We start from the raw sequence: 26,274 nt of genomic DNA, 5'->3' as shown, positions 1-26,274 counted from the left end.
GGCCGCTTATAACTAATGAAGAAGTGAAAAGGGAAAATAAACAAGGGCAGCCCGAAAAGACTCTCAGACACGTTTTAATCTGATGAGATTTTAGAAAGTTTATGTCAGCATGCTTCAACTCATTACGGAAAAGAGGGGAGAAAGACTCTCTAAGAAGCTATCTAAGACGAAATGGGAATAAGGCCGCAGTACCACAACACATGACCAGTGCGAATGCAAGATATTCCAAACATCATCGGAAAGTTGAAATGTGGCAGCGCCGAGGTATACGGTGCTCTATATGTTTCTTCCATAATATCAGATGCTCGCTTCTAGACCAATTTCAGGCACCGGGAAGCCATCATATTTATGACTAATAGGTGGCGCAGACCGAGCAAATAAATGACCAATATATAGAGTAACTTATAAGTTTTATTAGACATTTAGATTTACTATACTAATCTAGACCATGGTTTGGCTATTGAAGAAGATGGAATCCCGTCACAGTATTGCTTTTCATTTATTTAAATATGGACATAATACGTGTTGCTATTCTTATATAAAGTCTGTTTTTTCAGTCTCTCACTGAAGGATCATATAGCGTTTACTTCATATTTGATGCTAAGAGATATTAAAGATAATTTTGATTGTATTGTACCTCACTCTAGAAGCTTTCCCTCCGGTAAGAACCCTGAACTTGGTGTGTAGCTCTTTCCCTATCTCTTTCCCCATCTCTTTCCCCATCTCTTTCCCCATCTCTTTCACATTTCCTTTCCAACTTCGATGTGTCTTTTTCCTTCCACTGCGAAGAGGTACCAACTTCATATCCAGGATTATGATCCTCTTAGATCAAATACGAAGAGGGCTGCTTGAAGTTTCTTAACATCTGCTAACTGCGTTTTCAACCCACAGAGAATCTACGATTATCAAGTTACCGGTGCAGTTGGACTGGTCCTAAAGCTACTAGGATCCATTGATGTTGATCTTCTCTTCTCCACCACTGAATCTGACCCCCAGGATCCCGAGAGCAGGAAGTTTCACTTGCTGCGCACCGGCTGCATGATCTCCGAATTCGCGGCGCAATGATGGTAGATGGCATGGGCTTTGGTAAAACCAAATAGTGCCTCTTGCAGCTGTGCTATACTCGTTCCTGACTATGGAAAACAAGCCTGCTTTACTGATTGTATACATCCCAGCAAATAGCCTTCGCAAGCTCTGTCTCCTTCATCATCATACGGTGATCCTATTTGTGAGAAAAGTCCATATGTCATCTTAGTATTCAAGAAAGAAAAAACAATTAACGAGCACAAAAGCCAAGAACAAAAAAGAATTTTATGAAGACCTTTTGATAGGTCTGTAGCGGACTTGAATAGTAGATGACACCAAGCGGCCAGCTTCCTGGTGATAGGTTGCATAGGTGAACTCAACAGCACTTGTCTATGTATACATAAACAAATCAAACTTTTGCTCCATATTCCAGAAGCACCTTAATTACTTCGTCATTGTCATCTTGGGCCTTGGCTGCTGCAAGTGCATTGGGATATTCTCCATGTTCGAGTGACATGTTCACATAAGCCCCTGCTTTAACCAATAATTGAACAATTTCAAGGTCACCTTGATATGAAGCAGCAGCAAGAACACTACCAAACACTCCCTGCTTAAGTGGCGAAATCACATCCGGTTGTGCTTGCAACAATAACTCGACTGCGTCGATGCTGTGTTCGGATGCAACAGCTGCGGCAAGAGCACTATCGTGTGTTCTGTTTTCGAATACAACATTCACATCAGCACCTGCCTCCACCAGGTACTTCACAGCATCGAAATTGTGTTCGACCGCCGCGGCAGCAGCGAGAGCACTTCCATAATCTCCATGCTGAAGCGACATATTCACATCTGCACCTGCCTCCACCAGACACTGGACAGCTGCAATATTGTAGCTATTTGCCACAGCCGCGGTGAGAGCGTTGCCATATCTACCATGCCGTATTGGTAGGTTGACATCAGCCCCATTTTCGATCAAGTACTTGATGGTATCAACATCACCGCCCAAGAATGAACTACAGGCCGCTGCAAGAGGACTGCCATATTTTCCATTCTCAGAGATCAAATTCACGTCTGCTCCTCCTTCCACTAAACTCTTGGTAATTTCAAGAGTTCTGTCCTCTGCTGACTTGTACTCAAGTACCGTGCCATAACGATCATCGAGCAGCGGTTGGTTCACGTCGGTACCCTTCTGAATCATGTACCTGACACCTTCGAGGAATTGGGACCTGATCGCCGCGTTGGATTCCTCTTGCACATGCAACTCTGCACCTGCTTCAACAAGGAATTTGACAACTTCGATGTCTTGGGCCGATACTGCCAGGCGGACGAGGTGTTTGCCGTCATTGCCTTTGTGAATATCTGCACCTGCCTCGATGAGGTACTTTAAGATATCAATATTGCTTCCATTGCTGCTTCCGTATACTGCAGCTGCGAGAGGAAGACCCATGTCTCCACACTCTAATGAATTCACTTCTGCGCCGGCTTCGACTAAACATTTGACGATCTCAAAGTTGTTGTTCTCAGTTGCGGCCACCTGGAGGTAAGCGCAGAAGCTTGAATCCGAGATTGGCAGGTTCGCATCAACCTTCGCCTCTTGAATTAGGTACTTTGCGCCCTGAATATTGCCTGATCGGATTGCCAAGAAAAGGGGGTTTCCAGATTGTTGGGACACATTCGCGTTTGCTCCAGCATCCACCAGAATCTCGAGCAGACCGGCGCTTTCAATCTTAGCTGCTAATGCAACTGGAGTGAGGATCACGACTGGCTCGAAATCTTCATCCTCTTTATCCTCGGGTATGTCGGTCTGTTCACATCCGCGCTAGCCTCTTGAATCAGAAATTTTGCAGTCTCGATTCTTTCACCCGTAAGTGCGGCTATAAGAGGGGTGCCAAGGTTGCTCCGTTTCACAGTCATATTCACATCTGCACCTGCTTCCAGAAGATATTTGACGGTCTCAGTATGCCCCCGGTGGGCTGCCGCTTGAAGAGGGTTACCGTAGTCTTTACCATCAACCTGCTGGTTCACATCTGCGCCTTTCTTGATGAGGGTTCTGCAAATCGACGTACAGCCACGCCGAGCAGCGAGTATTAGGAGATTGTGGCCTCTTTGGTTCACGCGTGAGGCATCAAACTCTGCATCCTGCCACCAGTCAGACACAATGGCAGAGAATGCCAGGTGACACATTGCAAAGATAGCAACATTGGATGGGCCTAGCTCGCTTTCAAACTCGCCATATTCCGGGTGTGATGCTTGGTTGAAGTCGCAAGTGTCGAACCCTTCTTCATTGAAGCCCGCTACCTCAAGGTAGAATTTGTATGTGTCAATGCCTTGAAGATCGGCCACCGTGATGATTTCTTGTAGATCGTTTGCAGTAACTTCATACCATTTTTGGTATTGTTTGCTGCTTTCCTCCGGGGACCCGAGAAAGATTTTCAAAAGGGACGACAGCGAAGTCTGTTCATAATCCTCCGCTCCCTGAACATGCTTTGGCCAGTGATGTCTCATATATAAATGGAATGGATGCATTAACTGGAAGATGTCAGCTGGCTCTGGCTGGTCTTCCCAACCTGTCAAATCGATTCCATTGCCATCTTCTTTGCCATACATGTTAATGAACCATGACAGACATGCACTGGAAGCATGGAAATCTGCCCGTGAAAGTGTCCATTGCATCTTGAGTTCAAGGTATTTGCCGACAGCGGGATGTGTAAAACGCTATATCTTTTCCTCGGAGTCAATAGTGAGGAGATTGTTGCAAAGCGATTGTAACTGTTGCTCATAAACCTTGTCGGCCAATTCAGGTGCTTTCCCATTCGTGTTTACGCGAACTGCGCAAATAATCTGGGGTGTCGTGAGTGGTCGCTTTGCAGCCATGACCCATAACAGGGCGCGGTCTGTGAGGGTTCGATCATGTTCCTCCAACTTTTCGATTCGGCTCCATTCCTTGTCATATGCCGTTCAAACATCATCCGGGGGCGTTTGAAGTTGTTTCTGGGACATTTCAAAGTGTAATTCTTCCTCTGTGTCGCGAAGATGTCGTGCCTTATTATCTACCCGTTCAATGTAAGAAAAATCTCAGCAATATTCTCACGCGGACACCAATGATGAAGATAATTCAAAGAGTAGGAATGATTCAGCTCCGTTGGATCTGATGAGGAGAGGATTTCACAGCTTTAGGTAATGATGTACAAGGGCTCCATGTATGGACCGGACCCACTTGGTTGCGAGTTGTTGTGTGCAACATGATGGAAGAAAAGGCCATGGATGCAACTGAATAATGAAGAGCAGTAGTAAGATTAGAAAGCAATGAAGGAGACGGGACAACTTACCTAGGTATAGTAGGGTTCCGATCAAAATATGAATAGTGTAGGCTGAGCTCAGCCACTGACCCATGGATCTATAGATCTCCATATTCAGAATGCTTTACCAAAAAATTGACGTCATTGTTTAGATTCGGTGCCTAACGATCTCATTCGTTCTCTTTATCGGATATTTAAATAGCAAATTTCTGTATATTGCACATTGCAGAAACCCTAGTGGGGTTTACGAATTATATATAGCACAAATCAATGCTTGAAACCGGCCGACCATTAAAAATGATATGGTCTTAAGCTCCGATCAATGATTTCAAGATCTGTGGGTTTTGCAAAATGAAGAGACAACTGTAGCTAGAAGGTAAGGTACTGAGAGATTGAAAGGTTGCGGGCATGGAAAAGCCCAAAGAACTACAAATATACCTGGAAAAGGCTGACTCGAAGACGTACGAAAAGTTCATATAGGGAGGTCTGTCAAATCATATTTAAGAGTTTCAAAAAACTTTGGAAACATACGATGTATGTTCTTCGACCTTTTATGTACATTGCATATTGTAGGAGAATGACCAAAATTTCACAAACTTAGCAAGTCCCCATGATCCTTGGCCGGGTGGGTGTCTTGGCCCCCAATTTGCGAGTCATAGCGCCGAGGTCCACTCGTAACATGTTCAGCCTCATGTGAAGCTGTGAGTCATTCATGCATAGCGCACAAATATTGAGTCCTACCTAATTTATTGCCGATCAGATTTACACTCTTCCGCCAGTTATCTAAGAAGGTGATTTGCAGGCCGCTATGTAACCCCGAACAATATAAAGAGTCTTTCAGATCTAGTTAGGGCCTCTTAAAGGATCTGCATTGAGTCATTCCACCTCACACCCTGGGTTGTGCTTCATTTTGGAACACCTCCGTGATAATTTGGTCATGCATGAAGTAGCGCTTTCTGTCTAGCAGTAATTAGAGATAGTTTAACAGATAATGTGGTTCCAGACTGGACGCTAGCTTGACATATATATTTGTTGACACGTACAGTCTAGGTCCTATTGATATACACGGGATCTTGTATATTTACTTCTCTCTTCCTACCTGCCGCGATCAGGATACATGCTTGTTTCTCGATTTTGATTTTTTGTCACCTCTTTTTCTTTCTCTTCCTTTCTCTTTTTCTGCTATATGTCTCCAATCACGCCTATCGATATTCAAACTAAATTGAAATATCTCCAATGGCAATCTAGCTATACTGGTACTCGACCATATCGGATTGCCCAATTCGGTCGCAAAAGAAAACACGATGATGAGAACAAGCCGCATAACCTGATCTTTCAGGAAGGCGATGTTGCCGAGACTATCAGAGACATCAGGGGAACAACACATGGAGAAGGAAACCATGAGTTCAGCCTCGAGACTAACGGATTTGTGTATCGGGAGTACCCTGCGCCTTTGTTCACAAATGCAAAAGACTTTGGCGACCCAGATCATATTCAAAAGGTCTTTTTGCCGGATTGCGAGAGAATTTTGAAAACCGAGATTGAAGGGGTCGACCGGATTATTATTTTTGACTGGAAAGTAAGTACTCGGAGGACCTTCAGAACAGACGCTGGGTCTACCGTCGCTTACCGTTCAATTCTTGATTTGGATAGATAAGAAAAAGGAAAAGCGCAAAAGAACGACGAAAGAGAAACCCTAATTTATTGAGCTTTGCGCGACAAGTACATATAGGTAGGCCAAGACCGAATTTCAGAACATTTGCCAGTTGGTCAAATGAAAGCTGAGACCAGCTCACTGCACATGTTTCCTTACTAAACAATCGACCAGATACTTTACTCACCAAAGACAGGCCTGGAACATCCATGATAGACCGCATCCGCAAGCATCTCCCCGAAGAAGCTCATCATCTTCTTTCTGGTAGAGTGCAAATGATAAAGTAAGTGCGAAAAAAGCTCATTGGAGACTGTGCATCGTTCTCTCCCTCTTGAAAGCTATGACTATTCTTTCAATAATCTGTTATAACTCCTCTGACGTTCAATATCATAGCATGTGGCGCCCTGTAAATGGACCCGTCGAAGATCATCCTATCGCAGTTTGTGATGGAAGAACTGTTAATCCATTAACGTTGGTCGAATCAGATATGATCCGCGGTGACTATACTGGCACGCTGCTTTATCCATTATACGAACCATCAAATGTTCGTCAATGGTATTATCTAAGCAGACAAGGTGCCGAAGATGTGTTGCTTTTTAAGAGTTTTGATTCAAAAGATAATAGTGTGAAATGTGAGTGACATCCTAACCCTAAGCTCAGGGTGATACTCATGAAGGCAATGCAGATTGTCCGCACACATCGTTCAACCTACCATATACACCTGAGAATGCACGCCCAAGGGTCAGTGTTGAGGTCAGGGCTCTGGTCTTTACGCACTTGACATAATACGTACAATACTGCTCTTTCCCTTGCTGGACTTGGACCACAGGAATTTGATTTTGTCAAGCATTGAAGTATTGGTACGAAGAGCGTTTGGAAGAAATTAGTAATAGCATTCTGCAACTGCGATAGAAGCAATTATAACTCATGTTCATGATATTTGCAGGTTTGCCTGCACTGATCTATTGCTATTTTGCCCCAAATTTCAATCTTCAAAATCAAGCACCCTCATGAAGAAGCGCCGCCCTGATCGGGAAAGTCGCAACTGAAGCTGAAAATCCGGTATATACTGCCACATACATGGATATGGATGCGAAAATGCCTGTGTCCATCTATTTCAGAAAGACTGGACATTACTTTTTTAAAAAGGTCAATGCTGCGAGGCAAAGTGCATCCACTCCGGCCTTCATTGTTGGCTGTATAACAGGTGCAAACAGAGCCGAGTGATTACCAGGTATCTCCTCTGTGGTGCTGTCTCCTCTCTGCGCTTGATCCCAAAGTTCGGGATCAATGCCCCCGATGAACCAGAAGCAACATGGCAGATCTTTGCAAGTGCCTAGGGTAGAAAAGTCTTCGCTCACATTGGTTCTTGGCGTATTTCCATCGAAATCCTCAAAATGATCTCCGAAGGAGGTGGCAAGCTTAGATGCAACCTCACTATCATTCAAGGTTGGTGGGAAACGACGCGTCGGAGTGAAGATAGGCGGCTTCGGTGAACCGCTAGCCATGCATTCAGCCTCGACAATTCGCTGAATAGCAGCGACAATTTTCTGTCGTGTCTCCAGTTTCACAGTCCGGAAATCAAGCCCAATTTCAGCGCGATCCGCAATGATGTTTTCTGTCTGCCCAGCCTGTAGGCTTCCAACCGTCACAACAGCGAGGTCACTTGGGTCTACCTCTCTGCTGACGATACCTTGCAACCGCACAACAATATGCGCAGCGAGAAGGGCAGGGTCAACTGTTTGATGTGGTAGCGAACCATGCCCACCGCGACCAAACACGGTGATCTTGAGGCTGTCTGCGGCAGCCATAATCGTACCGGGACGTGAGCCGACGCTTCCAGCACGCAACCGCATCACATGCTGGCCAAACACGTAATCCGGAATCGGGACCTTTGAATAAAGTCCATCGTCAACCATAGCCTGCGCACCTCCACCCCGTTCTTCATCCGGCTGGAATAGCACGATTAAAGTACCGCTCCACTTGTCCTGGATTTTCGCGAGAGTTTCAGCCGCTGCCAGAAGACAAGTTATGTGCATGTCGTGGCCACATGCGTGCATCACAGGCCTTTCGATGCCATTAGCATCGCGCATGGTGACGGTGCTCGCGTATGGGAGACCGGTGAGTTCCCTGACGGGAAGCGCGTCCATATCTGCACGCAGAAGAATGGTCTTTCCAGGGCCATTTCTCAGAACACCTGCCAGTCCATAACCGCCGATATTGGTATAAAGCTCATAGGCGTTTAATTGAGATAGATGTTCTGTGATTTTTTCGGATGTGGCTTTTTCTTGCAGGGAGAGTTCGGGATGAGCGTGGAAATGCTTGTACAAATCCTCATAGGGAGTCAAGTTGAGAGATCCATCTCTCAGTATTCCTGACAAGCTTGCCATATTGATATTAATTGGAAAGTTAAAAAGAGAAAGCCTCGAAGACTCCCGTCAAAGACGCGTGAGTCATCATGAAAGTCAGGAGAGCTTTGGGGCAACTAACACCCGAGAGGGGATGTGGGGTGCGGGGAGAATTCATCCACTTCAATATCCACAGAGCTGAGTACAACAGAAGGGGATATGTTGTGATAGTCTAGTCCTGAAGTAATTTCTTTTGATCTATAACATTTTCCCAGAAGGTTTACATACTTACATACTCAGTTTCAATGAGACTTCAGTATTTATGTGTTTATACCTGTTTACTACTCTTTTTAATGTTCTCGCCTATAGCCAAGAGAAAGTAAACTGTTTTCTTTGTATTTCTTCGTATATTGTGATAAGCCGGATAAATAATCCACAGCTTATTCACTAAACTCTGCAAACAAACGGTTTGTAAACAGGCGCAACACAAATCTCAAAGAGCAGATTGTCACCACATACATGGGAACGCCTTGTAGTAGACATGCTCTCCCTTTGGCCGATCGTAGAAACCCATGGCTTCATCGCAGATTTCCATATTTAATACGTCCATCCGCGCATCGTACTGTCTAATCCTCTTCTCCATCGGCTCTGCGATTGTCAGGTACTCAGATTCGACAGCAGCTACCTGCGCAATGTCACCACTTTGATGCAATGCCAACTGACCACTCTGTAAAATGGTGTAGATCAATTTCATTTTCTCAATCTCACTCTCATAAGCCTCCAATATCTGGACCACGGACAAAAGAGTCGAAAGATGAAGATCCGGGAAGAGCTTCAGCGAAGCGATACCATTGTTGGTTTCGTTTCGAAGGAAATAACGTCTGAGAACTTCGAGCTCGCCTATTCGGTATGCGCGGGTCATACCAGCACCGAGATAGAGTGCTTCAATGCGGTGAATATGGTATCGATCTTCGTTATCGTCAATCTGATACAGGCCCAGCCAGACCTTTTTCCAGAGCTTGACGATACGACACTCCAGTTGGCTGCGGGTCGAAGTTGGCTTTTCAAGAACCTCCCTAAGGTTGTACTGGGGCGGATCATCAAGCTGGTCACCTGTTGAGACTCGGTCACGGTCTCTAGCGGGTGCAGTGCTGTAAACTGGAGGAGTGGTCTTCCCAACGCACCACAGCTTGGCTCTGAAGTTGTGAGTATTATCACTTTATCACCCACGAATATGACAAGCACCTACTTGCTTCGCGCTTTGATTGACTTCTTCGGCATTGGTGGTGATATATGGAAAAACTCCAAGACCGTTTGCATGAATCCGTGAGCCTGGTAAGGCTTCATCGCTGTTTTTGTAATGCACGATGAGTGTTTGACAGGAAAATCGAATGAAATATGTTCCTTGGTATTCTAACGGGGTCTTGCAGATTTATGTTTCCCAGCCCAACTAGATTTGAAGCTATGTGGTAATCATGGCGTGCTGCTCTATTTGTGATCAAGGAATGATAATCCGCTTTATTTCTTCGTTTTCCCATTCAGCAACCCAACGAAAACTCCCTGACTAGATGATGGATATTGCGATCTCATCTGGCGTTGAGTCTTTACAAACCAATCCTAGTTACCCATAGGCTCGACAATAGGCGTTTATCTGCCTGTGAGCAGGAACAAGTCGAACATTGTAAGATTCTGGGACACTAGACAAGGATGACGAGACTATGATAATGAAATTACTGCTTTAGAGAGAAACATATGTATTCAGAGTTCATACTATGCCTGTCACGTTATCGGAAACCACTTCCGCGATGTTGATAGTTTAAATGGTATGTAGATAATATTGACAGTAGTGCTAATAATTTCAGGTCTGTCTCACAACATTAGAAGAAATGGACTACTGAAAAAAGCAGTATTCACTTGGTTTCAAAATAATATAACCGTCTCGCTTTCATTCCTTTCCAAGCCACTTAAGGCTCACTATCAAAAACATATCCTAGTCTTGCGCAAACATGATCCGACCAAGATCCCCGATATATCCGCCAAGCATCCTCCTTTAGACGAATTCAGTTTCTACACATAGGAAATTCCTAGATCTAGATCACATGTCACCATGGAATCACTATGTTGCACGATCGATGACTTCATGATTGGCGATCGAGAACTCTAAATGCGGGCCGATTGTGCGCACTTCACCGTACAATGCAGAAACTTCACATCTTGATAGAATACATATTCAGCACAATTTCATCTTACTTCTTTCATGAAACGTTATCCTGACTCACATTGTAGTTATAGTATCCGGCGGGTCCGTGATGATATACATATCCTATGTGTCCACGGCCTAAGTGCAAAAGACAAACTTGGTTCGTCCCTTGTATAAAAGTTAGGAATCATGCAAGGAGGTGGAATTTATGCAGCATTATTCACGGAGGTTTTATCTCGGTCTCTTCACATTCCGACACCGATCGCTTACTTCCCCGAGGGATGATATTTGACGTAATTGGTGCACCCTTCCTCAGACGACATTCTGTGTTCCTTTTGCTTTATTATTTGTTACCTTCACCAATAATACGGAAAGAAGCTTTCATCAATCAATTTATGGTATTGCAAATACCTACCTACCATCATCTTGGGTCTTATAAACGTTTACAGTATTCGATTAGCGTTCGAAGATAAGATATGGCAGACAATCGCTCTGAAGATTGTGAATCTGCTTTGGCTGAGGATTTGAACGCCAGATCTCATGATTCTGTTTCTTCTGCAGGTTCTTCACCAGTCAGCCCAAATTCAGCACAGCATGGCTTCACACCAATTCGCAGCACGAGCTCAGAACTGAAACAATCTAACACAGGAGCACAATTAACGGATGAGGGCCTCGCACGGACTATATCTCAGCGACGAAGCTATGCTTCCGGTCATGAAGGAGGGGAATGGGCTCAAATAGAAAAGCTGATTTCGCGAATGTTCGGCGAAGAACGCAAGGCCAACTCCGAAGAAGAGAAAACACGCCACCTTGGAGTAGTATGGAAAGGTCTCACGGTGAAAGGTGTAGGCCTCGGAGCCGCTCTCCAGCCAACTAATGGAGACATCTTTCTGGGGTTACCGCGGCTCATCAAACGACTTTTGACTCGAGGGAGAAAAGGAACTGGAGTCGGAAAGCCATCAATTCGAACAATTCTGGATGACTTTTCCGTGAGTATACTTCTCACTTGATATAAAGATTGCTAATTCCATATAAAGGGTTGCGTTCGCCCAGGAGAGATGCTTCTTGTGCTGGGTCGCCCTGGGTCGGGCTGTTCCACCTTCTTGAAGGTCCTCGGGAACCAAAGAGCTGGATACGAAAGCATCGACGGTGATGTACGTTATGGAGGCACTGAATCAGAAAAGATGGCAAAACAGTATAGATCTGAAGGTGTGTTACGTCCGCGCATCTGTGTTTCATTGCTGAAAATGTCAGTATTGTACAACCCCGAGGATGATCTCCACTATGCAACTTTGACTGTTCGAGATACTTTACTATTTGCTCTCAAAACTCGAACTCCCGACAAGGACTCACGTATTCCCGGAGAAAGTCGAAGAGATTACCAACAGACGTTCCTCTCTGCTATTGCCAAGTTGTTCTGGATTGAGCATGCCCTCGGAACCAGAGTTGGCAATGAGATGATTCGTGGAGTTTCTGGTGGTGAGAAGAAGCGGACATCGATAGCTGAAGCGATGGTTACAAAGGCCAGCACACAATGTTGGGACAACTCAACTAAGGGCCTGGATGCCAGTACGGCACTCGAGTACGTACAAAGCTTGCGCAGTTTGACAAATACCGCCAATGTCTCTACTGTGGTAGCTCTCTACCAGGCGTCAGAAAATCTTTTCAATCTTTTCGACAAGGTGATTCTGATTGAAGACGGCAAATGCTCTTTCTTTGGTCCCGGTGAGAAGGCAAAGGCATATTTCGAACATCTCGGCTTTGAATGTCCTCCACGATGGACAACCCCGGACTTTTTGACTTCTGTCAGTGATCCACATGCAAGACGTGTGAAAGCTGGCTGGGAAGATCGAATTCCCCGCACTGGTGATGATTTTCAAGCAGCATATCGTCAAAGCGATGTCTATAAAAATACTCTTGCGGATATTGAAAGTTTTGAGGGTGAGATCGAAGCCCAGAAGAACGAAAGAGAAGCTGCGAGAAGTGAATTGGATAAGAAGAATTTCACAATCTCGTTCTATAAGCAGGTCATGATTTTGACGCACCGTCAATTTTTGGTGATGTTTGGCGACAGAGAGTCATTGATTGGCAAATGGAGTGTAATCACTTTTCAGGCACTGATCGTTGGAAGCTTGTTCTATAATCTCCCAGATACGAGGTAAGTCACTCTTTCGTTGTAATACAAGGAATTTTCTGACTGACTATATTCAGTTCTGGCGTTTTCACCAGGGGTGGTGTCATGTTCTTTATCCTGCTATTCAATGCATTGCTGGCCATGGCAGAACTGACAGCAGCATTTGAGAGCCGGCCGATATTGATGAAGCACAAAAGTTTGTGAGTTCTCAAATGAAATGCTGAAAGATATGAGATGTTCAAAATTGACCAGGCTGATGCTTTTCATTTAGCTCTTTCTACCGCCCAGCAGCATATGCCCTCGCCCAGGTCGTCGTCGACGTGCCTCTTGTGTTTATTCAAGTTGTGTTGTTTGATGTAGTAGTCTACTTGTAAGTCTAACTCGGCAACTGAAATTCATTGAGATACTCACCGTTTCATCTAGCATGGCAAATCTTGCACGAACAGCTTCACAATTCTTTATCAATCTCCTGTTTATCTTCACCCTCACAATGACCATGTATTCATTCTTCCGCGCCCTTGGAGCCTTGTGTGCCTCTTTGGATGTTGGTAAGTGAAGGATAGAAATGAATTTGCAATCCTCACTGACATTATCAAAGCAACACGTCTTACTGGTGTGGCCATACAAGCTTTGGTTGTGTACACAGGTATACCTAACCCAGGCTATCTTATATACTGCAGATCTAACCACTTTGCAGGCTACTTGATTCCTCCGTGGAAAATGCACCCGTGGCTCAAATGGCTTATTTGGATAAACCCGGTGCAGTACGCATTCGAAGCATTGATGGCGAACGAATTTCACAATCTCAACATCAAATGCGAACCGCCGTATATCGTTCCAGGAGGACCAAATGCATCTCCTGGTCATCAGACCTGCGCGATACAGGGCAGTAGTCCAGATCAGTTGACTGTTCAGGGTTCCAAATACATCGAAACAGCATACACCTACAGCAGAGCTCACCTTTGGCGAAACCTAGGCATTATCATCGGATGGTTCCTTTTCTTCGTCATTTTGACAATGCTGGGAATGGAACTACAAAGGCCTAACAAAGGTGGAAGTTCGGTGACGGTGTTCAAAAGGGGCGAGGCCCCCAGAGCAGTTCAAAATGCCCTTGCACAATCCGGATCACCCGAGGACGAGGAGTCTACAAGCACTGCCAACACAAACCATGAGCCAAAAGAGCAAGATTCGAGTGGGTCTGAGGATAAGGTTCAGGACATTGCTAAAAACACAGCAATCTTCACATGGCAGGATGTAAACTACACCATTCCATACAAGGGTGGACAGAGGCACTTGCTGCAAAATGTCCAAGGATATGTCAAGCCCGGTCGTCTCACTGCACTAATGGGTGCATCTGGTGCAGGGTAAATTCATGTTAAAATACTATGCCTACGCAAAATGCTGACTCTGAATCAGAAAAACCACCCTTCTGAACGCGCTCGCACAGCGCATTAATTTTGGAGTGGTTACTGGCAACTTTTTAGTTGATGGACGGTAAACAATACTTCGTGGAAATCCCAGCGCTTTTAGCTAACAACCTCAGGCCTCTCCCGAAAAGCTTCCAAAGAGCAACCGGATTCGCCGAGCAGATGGACATCCACGAGCCGACTGCTACTGTTAGAGAATCTCTCCGTTTCTCTGCCCTTTTGCGCCAGCCTCGAGAAGTTCCTTTGCAAGAAAAATATGATTATTGCGAGAAGGTGATCGACCTTTTGGAGATGCGATCTATTGCTGGTGCCACAGTGGGATCTGCGGGATCGGGGCTGAACCAGGAGCAGCGAAAACGGCTCACGATCGCAGTGGAACTAGCAAGCAAGCCGGAGCTGCTGCTCTTCCTTGACGAACCAACATCAGGACTTGATTCTCTGGCCGCATTCAATATTGTACGTTTTCTTCGCCGACTGGCAGATGCCGGGCAGGCTGTTTTATGTACAATCCACCAACCTTCTGCTGTTTTGTTCGAGAACTTCGATGAGCTTTTGCTGCTCCAAAGTGGTGGAAAGGTTGTTTACAATGGCCCACTTGGAAATGATTCCAAGACCCTCATCGATTTCTTCGAAAAAAATGGCGGGAAAAAGTGCTCACCACACGCAAATCCGGCAGAGGTATGTGATCTGAGAATTATGCTTATATACAGTTCTAACAGTCTTGCAAGTACATGTTGGAAGTCATTGGAGCCGGAAATCCGGATTACAAGGGACAGGATTGGAGCGATGTGTGGGCCAACTCGCCGGAATCCAAACAGCTTTCTGAAGACATAGAAGGTATTGTTGCGTCCCGTCGCAATGTTCAAAACGAAAAAGTCAAAGACGATCGCGAGTACGCAATGCCACTCTGGGTCCAAATAGTGACAGTCACCAAGCGTGCATTCGTAGCTTACTGGAGAATCCCGGACTACATCCTTGTATGCCACTGTCTCTCAAATATTCAAGTCAGATGTCTTTTTACTGATGACATAACAGGGCAAGTTTATGCTCCACATCTTTACGGGCCTGTTCAACACCTTCACATTTTGGCATCTCGGAAATAGTTATATCGACATGCAGTCCAGACTATTTTCTGTGTTCATGACATTGACCATTTCACCACCACTGATCCAACAATTACAGCCACGATTCCTGCATTTTCGCAGCCTCTATGAATCCCGCGAATCTAGCTCGAAGATTTACTCGTGGGCTGCCTTTGTCGTCAGCACAATTATTCCAGAACTTCCCTATTCAATTGTGGCCGGGTCAATTTATTTCAACTGCTGGTAAGTGAACTCTCAAGACCACCATGAATCAAATGTCTCATACAAATTTCAAGGTACTGGGGAGTATGGTTCCCACGCGATTCTTTCAGCTCTGGCTACGTCTGGGTGCTTCTCATGCTCTTTGAATTGTTCTATGTCGGATTCGGGCAATTTATAGCAGCACTTGCGCCCAATGAGCTCTTTGCAAGTTTACTTGTGCCAACATTTTTCACCTTCATTGTTGCATTCTGCGGTGTTGTTGTGCCTTATGCGGCGTTGCCGCATTTTTGGCAGTCGTGGATGTACTGGCTTACGCCATTCCATTACTTGCTGGAAGGGTTTGTTGGAGTCGTCACACATAACGTTCCTGTGCGCTGTGTGGAGCGTGAAGAATCACATTTCAGCCCTCCATCTGGCATGACCTGTCAGGAATATGCGGGACCTTATACACGAGAGGCCGGTGGGTATGTCCGAGACGCTGGAAATGGAATGTGCTCATTCTGTCAATATGCGACTGGTGATCAATATGTGAGTTCCAAGATCTATATCATGGTTTGCCCTGGTATACTTGCAATGCACTTAGATGAGATTGGAATGGCTGACTGAAGCTTGGTTACACTTGATAGGCTCGTGGTATCAACGTCTTTTATTCACACAAGTGGAGGAACTATGTGAGGATTGTTTCACTTCGATGGGAAATTTGATCTGACTTTCTCTTAGGGCATTTTCTGGGGATATATTCTCTTCAACTTCGCTCTCGTTTTCGCCATCTCCTGGCTGTATCTCCATGGTGCTCGCAACATGAAACATTGGCTGAGTGCGCGTAAGACGAAGAAAACAAAAAGCAATTCCTAAATGTGGTTTCATCATTTCGCCAGATCTGCGTTTACAAATGCCATGTTCATGTGCTAAATCTGGTCAATATATGTATAGGACAATTCTCTGCCTAATTCACTTTGGTTGCTTGAATATGTAGAAAGGATAAATCCCTATAGTCATACGTAAGAACAGGGATAAATACTCATTTGGTGTCTCAGAGATGGCTTCTCTATTCCTGGGTTTTGATTTGCTCAAAGTACGTATGTACTATATGCAGTCACATCAGTTCAGCAACGGGGTGGTCCAGTTACATTGCAGCGACTACCCTACTATTCACATCGTAGCATTGAAATAGTTACACAGGATATACAAGACTCGCATTTGAAGGTAAAGATAGATAAATATCAATCTCCCCTGGCCCCCAAATTGCACATCGCGCAGCTCCGCGCCCAAAAGCTTGGCATTCCCGTTGGAATCTTCCCACCTCCTCTCACTTGCGCAATCGAAATTTGTCTATATTTTTTTTCTTGAGCTTCCACGCCTAGTTATATTTTATGTCATGAATTCATAAGGTCTATACCTTTCACTCTACGCGTTCCGATTTCTTCCTTATTTTCCCAGACTATGAAAGAAGAATCTTCCAGGGATACGCCAGAAGGCTCGGCGGCTGGGGACGAGTCGGGCTCGAAGGCCAACCTTGCTACGAAAGATCGCAAATGCCAGTATTGCCAACAAGCCTTCACTTCTTCGTCCCTGGGCCGACACCTTGATCAATTCCTGTTCAAGAAAAAGCCTGACGGTATTCACGATGTTGAAGAGATTAGACGGATTCGCAGTGGGATCACCCGACGACAGGCTCGGACATCTACGGGGAAGAATGAGGGGAGCCCTGATCGGAGCGAGAAAAAGGGCTCCTTGGACCCCCAGATAGCTGCAGAATCGAGCTCGAAGTCGCGCGAGGCTCCAGTGCGCATGATGTTCAACACCCCAACCTGGCATGCGACTGGGGTTATCAATGATATCCCCAACCCCAGTCGCGCTCCAGATGGGCCGCGTATACCACCATCGCAGTCTCGCACTGCATCGCTACAATTGCCGGATTATGCGAGTAGAGGTGCTAGCTCTAGTAACCCGGATACCATGCGGGCGCTGGAACTGGCACTGCGCGAAGTGCTTGACAACATCAAAGCTGCGTCGTATGTTAAATTACCCCCTTTGCTAATTTTGACAATAGCTCATAAAATATTAGATCTCGTGTACGGCCTCGATTGTCTCCATTCGATTTCGACATTCAAACCCAGACCTTTCCCTCCTTGTGTTTGCAGCTGCTGCCTCCCCCACCGAGCATTTTTGCAACGAATCCCTTCCCTTCCTCGACCTCGTTTCCGCTCCAACCTCCAGGTGCCGAGTACCTCGATATTGTTCGCCAAGCCCTGCGCTCCAAGGTGAGTCAGTGGCAAACCGACCAAATTGCAGCAGACGCGACCGCTGCGCCACACGCGAGACACGGGAACAATGGCGTGGACCCCAGCATGATATATCGCAGCGCGCAGCAACACGAGGAGATGAGCCTGCGACACATGGAACTAGCCTTCAATCACTGGAATTCGCTCCCACACGAGACTCGCCGTGACGCGTGGCAATTGGAGATCACACGCGCATTTGCACGAGAGGCCGAGAAGCGCAAGTCCTCAGACGAGCAACTTGCCCGAGTGCAGCAGGAAGCAAACCAGCTGCGTGCACAAGTCGAGCGCCTGGGATCGTGTCAGTGGCCTCGGGAGTTTGCATTGTTCCCGCCAGATACGCTACCCCTACCACGGCAGGTAGCACGGGAGCTAGACGCCCAGGACAGTCATGTCAGTGCTGACTCGACACGATGGGATTATGATAATGTTGTGGCAAAATGGAAACGGGTCGTGATGCACGATAAGGGCATGGGCCGCATTGGGGTTGGATATGGAAACCCCAGTCCACTGGGGGATCCAGATCACAACCAGGCCCAGCAAAGCCCTGATATCCGGCCTCCACGACCCGGCGAAGATACTACATCTCACCCAAACCGCTTGCGTCCTTTGCAGTCCGCGGTAGCCATGAGTCCAGATGCAGCGGCTGCTTCTACTCCTGCCTCATCTACCCACTATGCCTCGCCTCATTCTTACGTAGATCCCCGCAGCCCGGCGAGTGGCCCACCCAGTGGCCTACCCCAGGTCGGTGGGTTACCACCGGCCAAGCGCCCACGACTCATGAATGGCTCAGAAGATCCCTCCGAATCGGGCCCACCACCCCATGCCGCTGGTAAACTATGGGGATCGTCAACTCCCCATCTATCCAATCTTGCAGCACCCTCGGGACAGACGCCTCCCTCCTCTCGGAATTAGTCCCATGTGGAATGTATTTTTAAGACAAGCATATGAAAAGGCGTCTGGATGGTTTGATATCTTGCATTGTATTGAAACTAGCTTGCTTTGCTCTTACTTTTATCCTTATAATACACAGCAAGGATATGTTCCAAGTAATTAATAACCTCGAACCTGAGCTTTTCTAAAGTCAAAATCACACATCCTCATCATTGGTTGAGGCCATAGCAGCGACACGAGGAAGAAAATATAAAAAGCAAGATGTTCCAAAACCTACTACTGTTCTCAGACACGCATTTTACTTTGCATCTTGAGCAATCTCTTCACCCAGATGTTCAGCCAAAGTCAGCATCTTTTCCTCCTGAAATCTCCTGCCCACCAACTGAAGGCATACCGGGGCGCCATCATAAGTCTCGGCGTCATCTAGACATTTCTTAGCATCGATCTGCAACGTATCTCAAGAACCCCACTTACAATCCCACTGGACATGTTCAGTATCATCCCCCAACACATTCACAGATTTCACATCGATCTTCTTATCCGCAAAGGTGACTGGTACCGCAACAGCCGTGTAGTCCAGCAGATTGATGATGCCAGTATATGCTACATAGTAAAACTCTTTTGGGATGACAGCAGCGTGAGGAGCCGCTGGACAGAAGAACGCATCCACGGGGCGCCCAGTCCCTGTTATTGCGGCCGTGCTGTTCCAGTAATCCATATACTGTTTTTGATATTCGCGCTTGGCAACGTTAAGCGCGGCAATCGCATACGCTGTCATTTCATTGCCCTCTGTATTCACGATCACTTGCGCAGGTTTGGGTTCTCCGGAAAGGCCTAAATGGTATTTCAAGTCGGCTCCGCCGTCCATTTGGAATATTTGACCCTGCTGCTCGTTAAAATTTCGCTGTCTAGATCTCAGGTGAAAACAGGCCACGGATACATACGAGGAGCTCTGCGCCCTTTGCGTGAGATGGTGGCTTCCACTCAATGACACGATGACCAAGCCTTCGGAGTGTCTGCTCGACGATCTTCAAACCGCGGGCAATCGGCGGATGGATACGGCCCAAACCATCGTGTTTCATAACTCCAAACGCAAGCGCCGACGAGCCAGCCTTCGCCTTGTCAATCAGCACCTTCGTGTCCTCGACAATCTGATCCCGCCATGGAAGCTCGAACGCAAGTGGATCATGAAGCCACGGCTCTTGCGCAAGGACTGCCTTGAACAAGAGAGCCAGAGATCTCGCAGACGGTGCGATCGGCCCAATGACGGAGAGTATAGAGCTCTGGCCATCCATGGAATTCGGAGCCCCCTGGTATGGAATTCTACCCGCCGAAGGCTTGATACCATAGAGGGAGTTGAAGCCAGCAGGAATACGCACACTGCCTCCGATATCAGTGCCAAAGCCAACGGGCGAGCCGCGGAGCGCAATCAGAGCACCTTCGCCGCCAGAGCTGCCGCCGGATGAGAGGAGACGGTTCTTCGGGTTCCAGGTATAGCCAATGATGTTGTTGACGGTTTCACCGGCCATGAGGGTACTCGGCACACTGGTCTTGCAGTAGAGAACTGCGCCGAGGACACGCAGCTCACGGACAAGTTCGCTTTCTTCTTGTCCGCTGCGGGGGTCGTTACGGTTGCCCTCGAAGGTATTTATCCAACCTATGTAGCCCATGGTGGTTTCGACGCCTTTGACGTGGAATGTGTCTTTAAGACTGACTGGCAGGCCGTGTAGAGGGCCGATGGGGGCTTTGTGCTTTGCGTAATATTCATCTTGTTGTTTAGCGTTTTCGATGGCTGCGTCGAAAAAGATCTCGTGGAGACAGTTGACCTGAAATATGCCCATTGGTTAGAGTAAAGCTTCGCGGAGGAGAAACCTGTGCATAATGCGTTGTTTGGGACACCAACGTACGAGCTGGTGAGCAAGTGCAGCTCGATGGCAGAACGCCTCTATCACCTCAACAGCGGTCCAATTACCCGTGGATGTCTGAGCGACGATATCTACAGCATCTGTCTCTGTGATCTCGGTCTCACGCTCTGTGAGAAATTGTCGGATATAGTTCCCTGTCACATCACGAAGCTCGGCAGCTGGAGGGACAGGGTCCTTCAATCTCCATTTGTCAGGGATCAAATTTAGAACAGACTGGCGTTTAGCTTCGCCCTGAGTATTCCAGGTTGATTCGGGCATCGTGAACTGAGTATTCAGCTGTGAGCTTGGGGTTGTGCAAGACGCATAGTATTTATTTAGTTTATTTACCTGGGACTTGGCATATCAGATGTGCGGGTCGGTCGTTGGAGTCATTGGAGTTCAATTGGAGACAGGCTTATCAACGATGCATGCCACGAATTACATCGGGTTGCCGTCTTACCATGACTAATGGTCCTACCGCCCATTAGTCTGTCTCGCTGAAGTGCTATCTTAGTTTCTTGTTAAGGGAACACGACACTTAAAAGAATGGTATACATTAACTAATACTAATGAATTGCGGATCCGAGCAACCGATAACGGCTAGAATAACGATACCGTGGCGGGCCGAGCAAAAGCCGGGGTGGTGACACTAGGTCAGGTAACGGGTACACCTGAGCTCAGGTCACAGGTGATCCACTTTTCTCTGTCACCTGACCAGGAAGTCAAGTCACAGGCTTGCGTAAATGAATAGAGTCGCGACCGCGTTTCTTAACGCGACAGGGTTTACTAGCCTAGTTAGAAAGGCGGGGAAAAGAGCGGTGAATGAGGGTGGTCGCACACTTTTGCGGTGCCACTGTAGATGAAGAAGCGATGAAGGTAAAGGTAATGAAGAAGGTGATATCATATGGAGCTCGGGTCATAGGCATGTGATAATCTATGATCTGAGCTCAGGTCTTACCCGTCTTACTTGAAAGTGGTTAATAGATAACTACTATTTATATTACACACTCGAGTTTACAAACTATTGTAAAGTGAATAATATTATTATATGTTACTTTATTCCGTATACTTCTTACCTCGTATAAACACTCGATAGATAGGCATTTTAGACTTTTAAACAGCAGTTTAAAAGTGCTAATAAAAAAGAAGTTATATAGAGGGGAAGTGCCTACTAAAAACGGGATTTTCTGGATCATTAGTGATGTTCGCCGGCGTTTATTAACGCAACAAATTAATTAAATCATTGTTTAAATTAAGGGCTATTTACAATACAAATGCGAACTTAGTGATTAAACCTTTGTTCGCAAAATTAAACAAAGGAAAACATTAATCTCACGGGTTTTGATACCCCCGGACCCTCCCTCGAACCCTCAAGTTCAGCGACTAATTCACTACCTTATCTAATAGCTCGGGTTACTAAATTCAATGCGAGCATTGCTAAAGATGCTAGAAGCATTGAAAAGTCATTCAAAAGACTGTAAAAGAATATTAAACGTAGTATGGATGCATATGTGTTATTAAGTCATAGAGTCGAATAAGGGGACTCGGACTTAAAGAAGGCTATGTTCTATAAAGCTAGGCAAACGCACCAAAAACAAACGAGCGATACGGTCATTGAACCGCATCCCGTTGCGCCCAGCTGCTGCCCAAAACTTGACGAATTTGCGGACTAATGAGGATTCTCGCAGGGAGCTTCGGCGAATTGCTCGCAATGAGAAAATCCTTCTCGCTGAGCGAGCAGCCCAAATGGAGAGAGAAGAAGAAGAAGAAGAAGAAGCATTTCAAGCAAGGCTAATGGCTTCTGGAAGGGGGCCACGGCCATTGGAACCCCGTGTTAAATATTATTAGATAGACAGATGGCTGGTTGAAGATCTAACAAATGAGAGAATTCTGTTTAGCGAGACAGACTAATGCGCGCGACCGCGCATTGATAACATGGTAAGACGGCTTTCAGTTCAAGGTTGGAAAAACCTGTGTTATTCTATTGGTCTTGATTGGTTTATCTGCCTGTCAATATTATCTCCGGCAATGCCAACAATACGTAACTCCAACCCTCGGATATATTGCTCTCTCTATCAAAAGCACAAAGTACTTTGTGAGGAATGGCTCTTTGATGAACTAGGGGGCAAAGCTGGACCAGCCTTGGCCGGAGAGTGAGGGTACCTCGAGGCTTTAATGCCCCATTGTGAAATGCTGGTCATGTTTAGGCAGTGTTGAGTGCCGAGCGCGCTGGACAACTTATTGTTGCGATCTGGATTGCTATATTCAGACTGGGGCCGCTTTATCGCCAGAAGACAACGAAGTAGTCATTTGTCGAACATTCAGGTTGATCCGTTTACCGGCCATCCACCCTTTCCACATTTCATAGCGACCAGGCGGCATGCCTGCGCCGGTATCCCCCATCGATGGCCAGTCGGCGAGCCATGCGGGACAACTCGAAGGCAGGATTTTCGGAACTCCATGCCAGGCGAACCGCGATTTACCGCTCATATAAACCGTGTCGCCTGATCGAAGCCGGATGATTTCACAACCGTTCCCATCATCATGACTAGCCAAGAACAACCCATCACATCCAAAGCTCACACTGATCAAACCTACGTCACAGTCCTCACTAACGTCGCGATGCACGCTTAATGTATCACCAGCGGAGTAGAGATTCAAAATGGCAGCTTGGGCCGAGGTTTCTGGAAACGCGGCGCGCAGGAGGTTCGCAATATCTGATGGAAATACCGGCGGAGTTCCAGAGGGATATACTTTAGCAGTCCAGTCGTATTGTCCACCTAATGTGACCCAGCGCAATTTTTTCTCCAGAAGACTTTGAACCGTCATAGGTTTATGAACCTCGGGATCCTTGGGCTGAAAGGATCGACTGGGATCATCCTCGAAGAATGACTTCGGTTTGTGGGTATCTTCTGCTTCTTCGGGATATGTTACATCGTAGTGCAGGTGTAGGTTTGTTTGGTGCTCCGGGTTGGGCAAGTCTCGGTGGAATAGACGTGAAAGCAATTCAATCTGCACAGTGGGAGGAAACAATTCAGGTATCATCAGAAGTCCTGCCAGGAGGTCAGGAATGGCTCTTTGTCCTGTCGGGGATCAGTTCCAAATTCAGGCAATAAAGTGCTAACCGGATATCGAATTGTGAGCAAAGACCGGGATGTTCTCAGCCAGAGGAGCATCCTCTTCAGTAGGACAATGACTTCCACGAATAAAATCGTCGAATGCCAATCGCAAATCTTGGCTTGACATAGACTGCGCAACCGTCACTCCGGCTGGTAATTGGTCGGGATCGAGTCGTCGGAGGTCAAGGATCCCCGGATCATTGTCAACTTCAGACAATTCAATTTTGGAATATTTCTTGTAGCAGATCCTGACAGGATCAGGAGGGCGGTCATAAGCACTCAACCCTTTAATTTGCGCCATTGCGAAGAGATGAAGTCAAAAATCCAAGTAGAACCAAGAGAAATGGTACGCGCTCACCGCCCGGTGATGGGCGCGGGGTGTTTGTTGACAAAAGAAGATGTAATTCTCTCCCCACCATCGAGATACTGTCCTTTGTCAATCATCTTTTCAACAATTCTCATTTTTTGATTTCCAGTCGGAAATTGGAGAGCGTGCTGCTCTAGCTGTTCTCAGAGATCTACATCGCCAGAGTAAGTGGTGGCTAGCACTTCTCCTTGCTTCCCTTACAAAATCTTCTCGTCAACATCCTTTCGATTTGCCCCAAATCTCATTCTAGTCTATATCTTCTCGAGGTTCCCTAATCTTATTCAACACAGAAAGGTTTGGATGTCAGCTACTATGGATAACTATCAGAAAATTGAGAAAATCGGTGAAGGTGTGTGAATCCCATGCGAGTTGTTTACTTGTCCTCCGCAGCTCGACTTACGCGTCAATTGTCCATAGGCACGTACGGTGTGGTCTACAAAGCCCGCGAACTCAATCACCCCAACCGTATCGTCGCCTTGAAGAAGATCCGCCTCGAAGCCGAAGATGAGGGTGTTCCCAGCACCGCCATTCGCGAGATCTCACTCCTCAAAGAAATGCAAGACCCCAACATTGTTCAGCTGCTGAACATTGTTCACGCCGATGGTCACAAGCTATACCTTGTCTTTGAGTACCTTGACTGCGATCTTAAGAAATATATGGAGGCTTTGCCTGTCAGTGAGGGTGGACGAGGCAAGCCCTTGCCTGATGGCTTCAAGTCCGGTGCAACCCTGGGCCTGGGCGACAAAATGGTCAAGAAATTCATGGCTCAGCTCGTTGAGGGTATCCGCTACTGTCATAGCCACCGAATTTTGCACCGTGATCTAAAACCCCAAAATCTGTTGATTGACCGTGAGGGCAACCTCAAATTGGCCGATTTCGGTCTGGCCAGAGCGTTCGGTGTTCCTCTTCGCACCTACACCCACGAGGTATATACAATATGTCCAATCGTGTGACACTATACTAATATCTGTTGAAAGGTTGTTACACTTTGGTACCGATCCCCGGAAATCCTGCTGGGTGGACGCCAGTACTCTACCGGCGTTGATATGTGGTCTGTGGGTGCTATTTTCGCAGAGATGTGTACACGAAAGCCACTTTTCCCCGGCGACTCTGAAATTGATGAGATTTTCAAGATCTTCCGGTGAGTGTAATTTGGTTATTCTTTGTTTCCAATGATGTTAACGAATTTTAGCATCCTCGGCACCCCCGGAGAAGACACCTGGCCCGGCGTTACCTCGTTCCCCGATTACAAAGCCACTTTCCCCAAGTGGAAGCGCCCCCACGGTGAGATTGTTCCTGGACTAGAAGAGGCCGGATGTGCACTTTTAGAGGCTCTGCTAGAATATGACCCTGCGCACCGACTCTCAGCCAAGCAAGCCTGTCTCCACCCTTACTTCCGCAACGGCACTGCATACTACGCTGACCGTGGAAGCAATGGCCACCACTAAAACGAAGATCTCACACCTTATTCTGTGTAATCTTATTTTCTGGAAATTGCTTCGGGACTGTTTTGTTTCTGCTCTGTACGGCGTTCAATTGGGGGGTGATATGGAGGGTGGGCTTACTGGATACGATGTGTTTTAGTCTTGAATAACAGGCGTACATACCCTTTCTAGCTTCAGCTAACTCTGTAAGCAAAATACTTAGGTTGATGTGACAGTATCATTCAGCCTCAGCCTCTCCACAATGATAATGAAACTTATTCTACGCATTTAGTATGACATATGGCTTACATCTATGTATAACTTGGGGGCCGAAGAACCAAGGCTCGTGTCAGGGCTGAACTGCGCCCCACCAAAGACCTCCAGGGCTAATGGATGATTTGAAGGCTTCCAAACCATTTCCTTGATTTTCTTGCTTATTCTATCATCCGCATATTTTATTATTGACTGCTTATTCTATCCTAAGACAAATCTAATCACGTCTCAGCTGCAGGCAATTGTTTCGTGGGGGCCTTTTCAGGGGCTATTTCAAAGGTCAAAAACGCCCTAAGCTGCAGACTTGCTTATTCGCTAATTTTCAGGCTAGTCCGATATACCTGCAGCTATGATGAATGCCCTAGCCGGAAGAAGACACGGTGCCAATCAGCACGCGAGGCTTACAGCTGAGGCTAAGTTTTCGGCTCGGCGTGGCCGTAAAAAGAGGGGGAATTCGGACCCGACCTTGTTATAAAACTGCATATGTACATATAGAGATCATGTCCAGTCGCTTCTATATTCTCAACTTACATCAATATTGAGCTAGATATCGCAATACAAAGAGAACTAGCCACCCGAGTATCCCCGCTGCATTCTCTCTTGTTAGAAGGCGAACAAGAAC

At 46.5% G+C, this 26,274-nt stretch overlaps 9 protein-coding genes across 9 annotated transcripts; 4 read left to right on the top strand and 5 right to left on the bottom strand.

The window, feature by feature from the left end:
* Positions 1-1,435: 1,435 nt before the first annotated feature.
* Positions 1,436-3,696, bottom strand: N7529_010294 (ankyrin repeat domain-containing protein; the record flags this gene model as incomplete). The annotated part of the gene is made up of 2 exons (XM_057245821.1): positions 1,436-2,827; positions 2,944-3,696. The coding sequence occupies 2 exons, from the start codon at positions 3,694-3,696 to the stop codon at positions 1,436-1,438; spliced, it is 2,145 nt and encodes a 714-aa protein (XP_057094084.1).
* Positions 3,697-5,508: 1,812 nt separating this feature from the next.
* N7529_010293 (uncharacterized protein) lies at positions 5,509-6,022 on the top strand (the record flags this gene model as incomplete). Its single annotated transcript, XM_057245820.1, has 2 exons — positions 5,509-5,901; positions 5,930-6,022. The coding sequence occupies 2 exons, from the start codon at positions 5,509-5,511 to the stop codon at positions 6,020-6,022; spliced, it is 486 nt and encodes a 161-aa protein (XP_057094083.1).
* Positions 6,023-7,109: 1,087 nt separating this feature from the next.
* Positions 7,110-8,366, bottom strand: N7529_010292 (M20 family metallopeptidase; the record flags this gene model as incomplete). Its single annotated transcript, XM_057245819.1, has 1 exon — positions 7,110-8,366. One exon carries the CDS (start codon positions 8,364-8,366, stop codon positions 7,110-7,112), a length of 1,257 nt encoding a protein of 418 aa, XP_057094082.1.
* A 466-nt stretch (positions 8,367-8,832) lies between these two features.
* Positions 8,833-9,605, bottom strand: N7529_010291 (uncharacterized protein; the record flags this gene model as incomplete). Its single annotated transcript, XM_057245818.1, has 2 exons — positions 8,833-9,520; positions 9,574-9,605. 2 exons carry the CDS (start codon positions 9,603-9,605, stop codon positions 8,833-8,835), a joined length of 720 nt encoding a protein of 239 aa, XP_057094081.1.
* A 1,395-nt stretch (positions 9,606-11,000) lies between these two features.
* N7529_010290 (putative ABC transporter) lies at positions 11,001-16,211 on the top strand (the record flags this gene model as incomplete). Its single annotated transcript, XM_057245817.1, has 13 exons — positions 11,001-11,513; positions 11,562-12,682; positions 12,736-12,858; positions 12,930-13,028; positions 13,082-13,206; positions 13,257-13,304; positions 13,356-14,022; positions 14,075-14,152; positions 14,202-14,763; positions 14,814-15,062; positions 15,121-15,410; positions 15,464-15,917; positions 16,110-16,211. Coding segments are annotated over 13 exons (4,431 nt in total), but the record flags the coding sequence as incomplete, so codon positions are not given.
* A 621-nt stretch (positions 16,212-16,832) lies between these two features.
* N7529_010289 (uncharacterized protein) lies at positions 16,833-18,586 on the top strand (the record flags this gene model as incomplete). The annotated part of the gene is made up of 2 exons (XM_057245816.1): positions 16,833-17,404; positions 17,458-18,586. 2 exons carry the CDS (start codon positions 16,833-16,835, stop codon positions 18,584-18,586), a joined length of 1,701 nt encoding a protein of 566 aa, XP_057094079.1.
* Positions 18,587-18,863: 277 nt separating this feature from the next.
* On the bottom strand, positions 18,864-20,748 carry gmdA (putative general amidase GmdA; the record flags this gene model as incomplete). Its single annotated transcript, XM_057245815.1, has 4 exons — positions 18,864-18,988; positions 19,040-19,448; positions 19,510-20,391; positions 20,473-20,748. The coding sequence occupies 4 exons, from the start codon at positions 20,746-20,748 to the stop codon at positions 18,864-18,866; spliced, it is 1,692 nt and encodes a 563-aa protein (XP_057094078.1).
* A 1,986-nt stretch (positions 20,749-22,734) lies between these two features.
* Positions 22,735-23,889, bottom strand: alkB (oxidoreductase, 2OG-Fe(II) oxygenase family; the record flags this gene model as incomplete). Its single annotated transcript, XM_057245814.1, has 2 exons — positions 22,735-23,552; positions 23,595-23,889. 2 exons carry the CDS (start codon positions 23,887-23,889, stop codon positions 22,735-22,737), a joined length of 1,113 nt encoding a protein of 370 aa, XP_057094077.1.
* Positions 23,890-24,255: 366 nt separating this feature from the next.
* nimX (cyclin-dependent serine/threonine-protein kinase CDC28) lies at positions 24,256-25,403 on the top strand (the record flags this gene model as incomplete). The annotated part of the gene is made up of 4 exons (XM_057245813.1): positions 24,256-24,304; positions 24,373-24,881; positions 24,933-25,096; positions 25,148-25,403. 4 exons carry the CDS (start codon positions 24,256-24,258, stop codon positions 25,401-25,403), a joined length of 978 nt encoding a protein of 325 aa, XP_057094076.1.
* Between the last annotated feature and the right edge of the window lie 871 nt (positions 25,404-26,274).

This window comes from Penicillium soppii (assembly GCF_028829465.1).
Source record: "Penicillium soppii strain IBT 18220 chromosome Unknown utg000007l, whole genome shotgun sequence".
NCBI classification, from domain to species: domain Eukaryota; kingdom Fungi; phylum Ascomycota; class Eurotiomycetes; order Eurotiales; family Aspergillaceae; genus Penicillium; species Penicillium soppii.
This window is presented reverse-complemented; position numbering and strand designations above follow the sequence as displayed.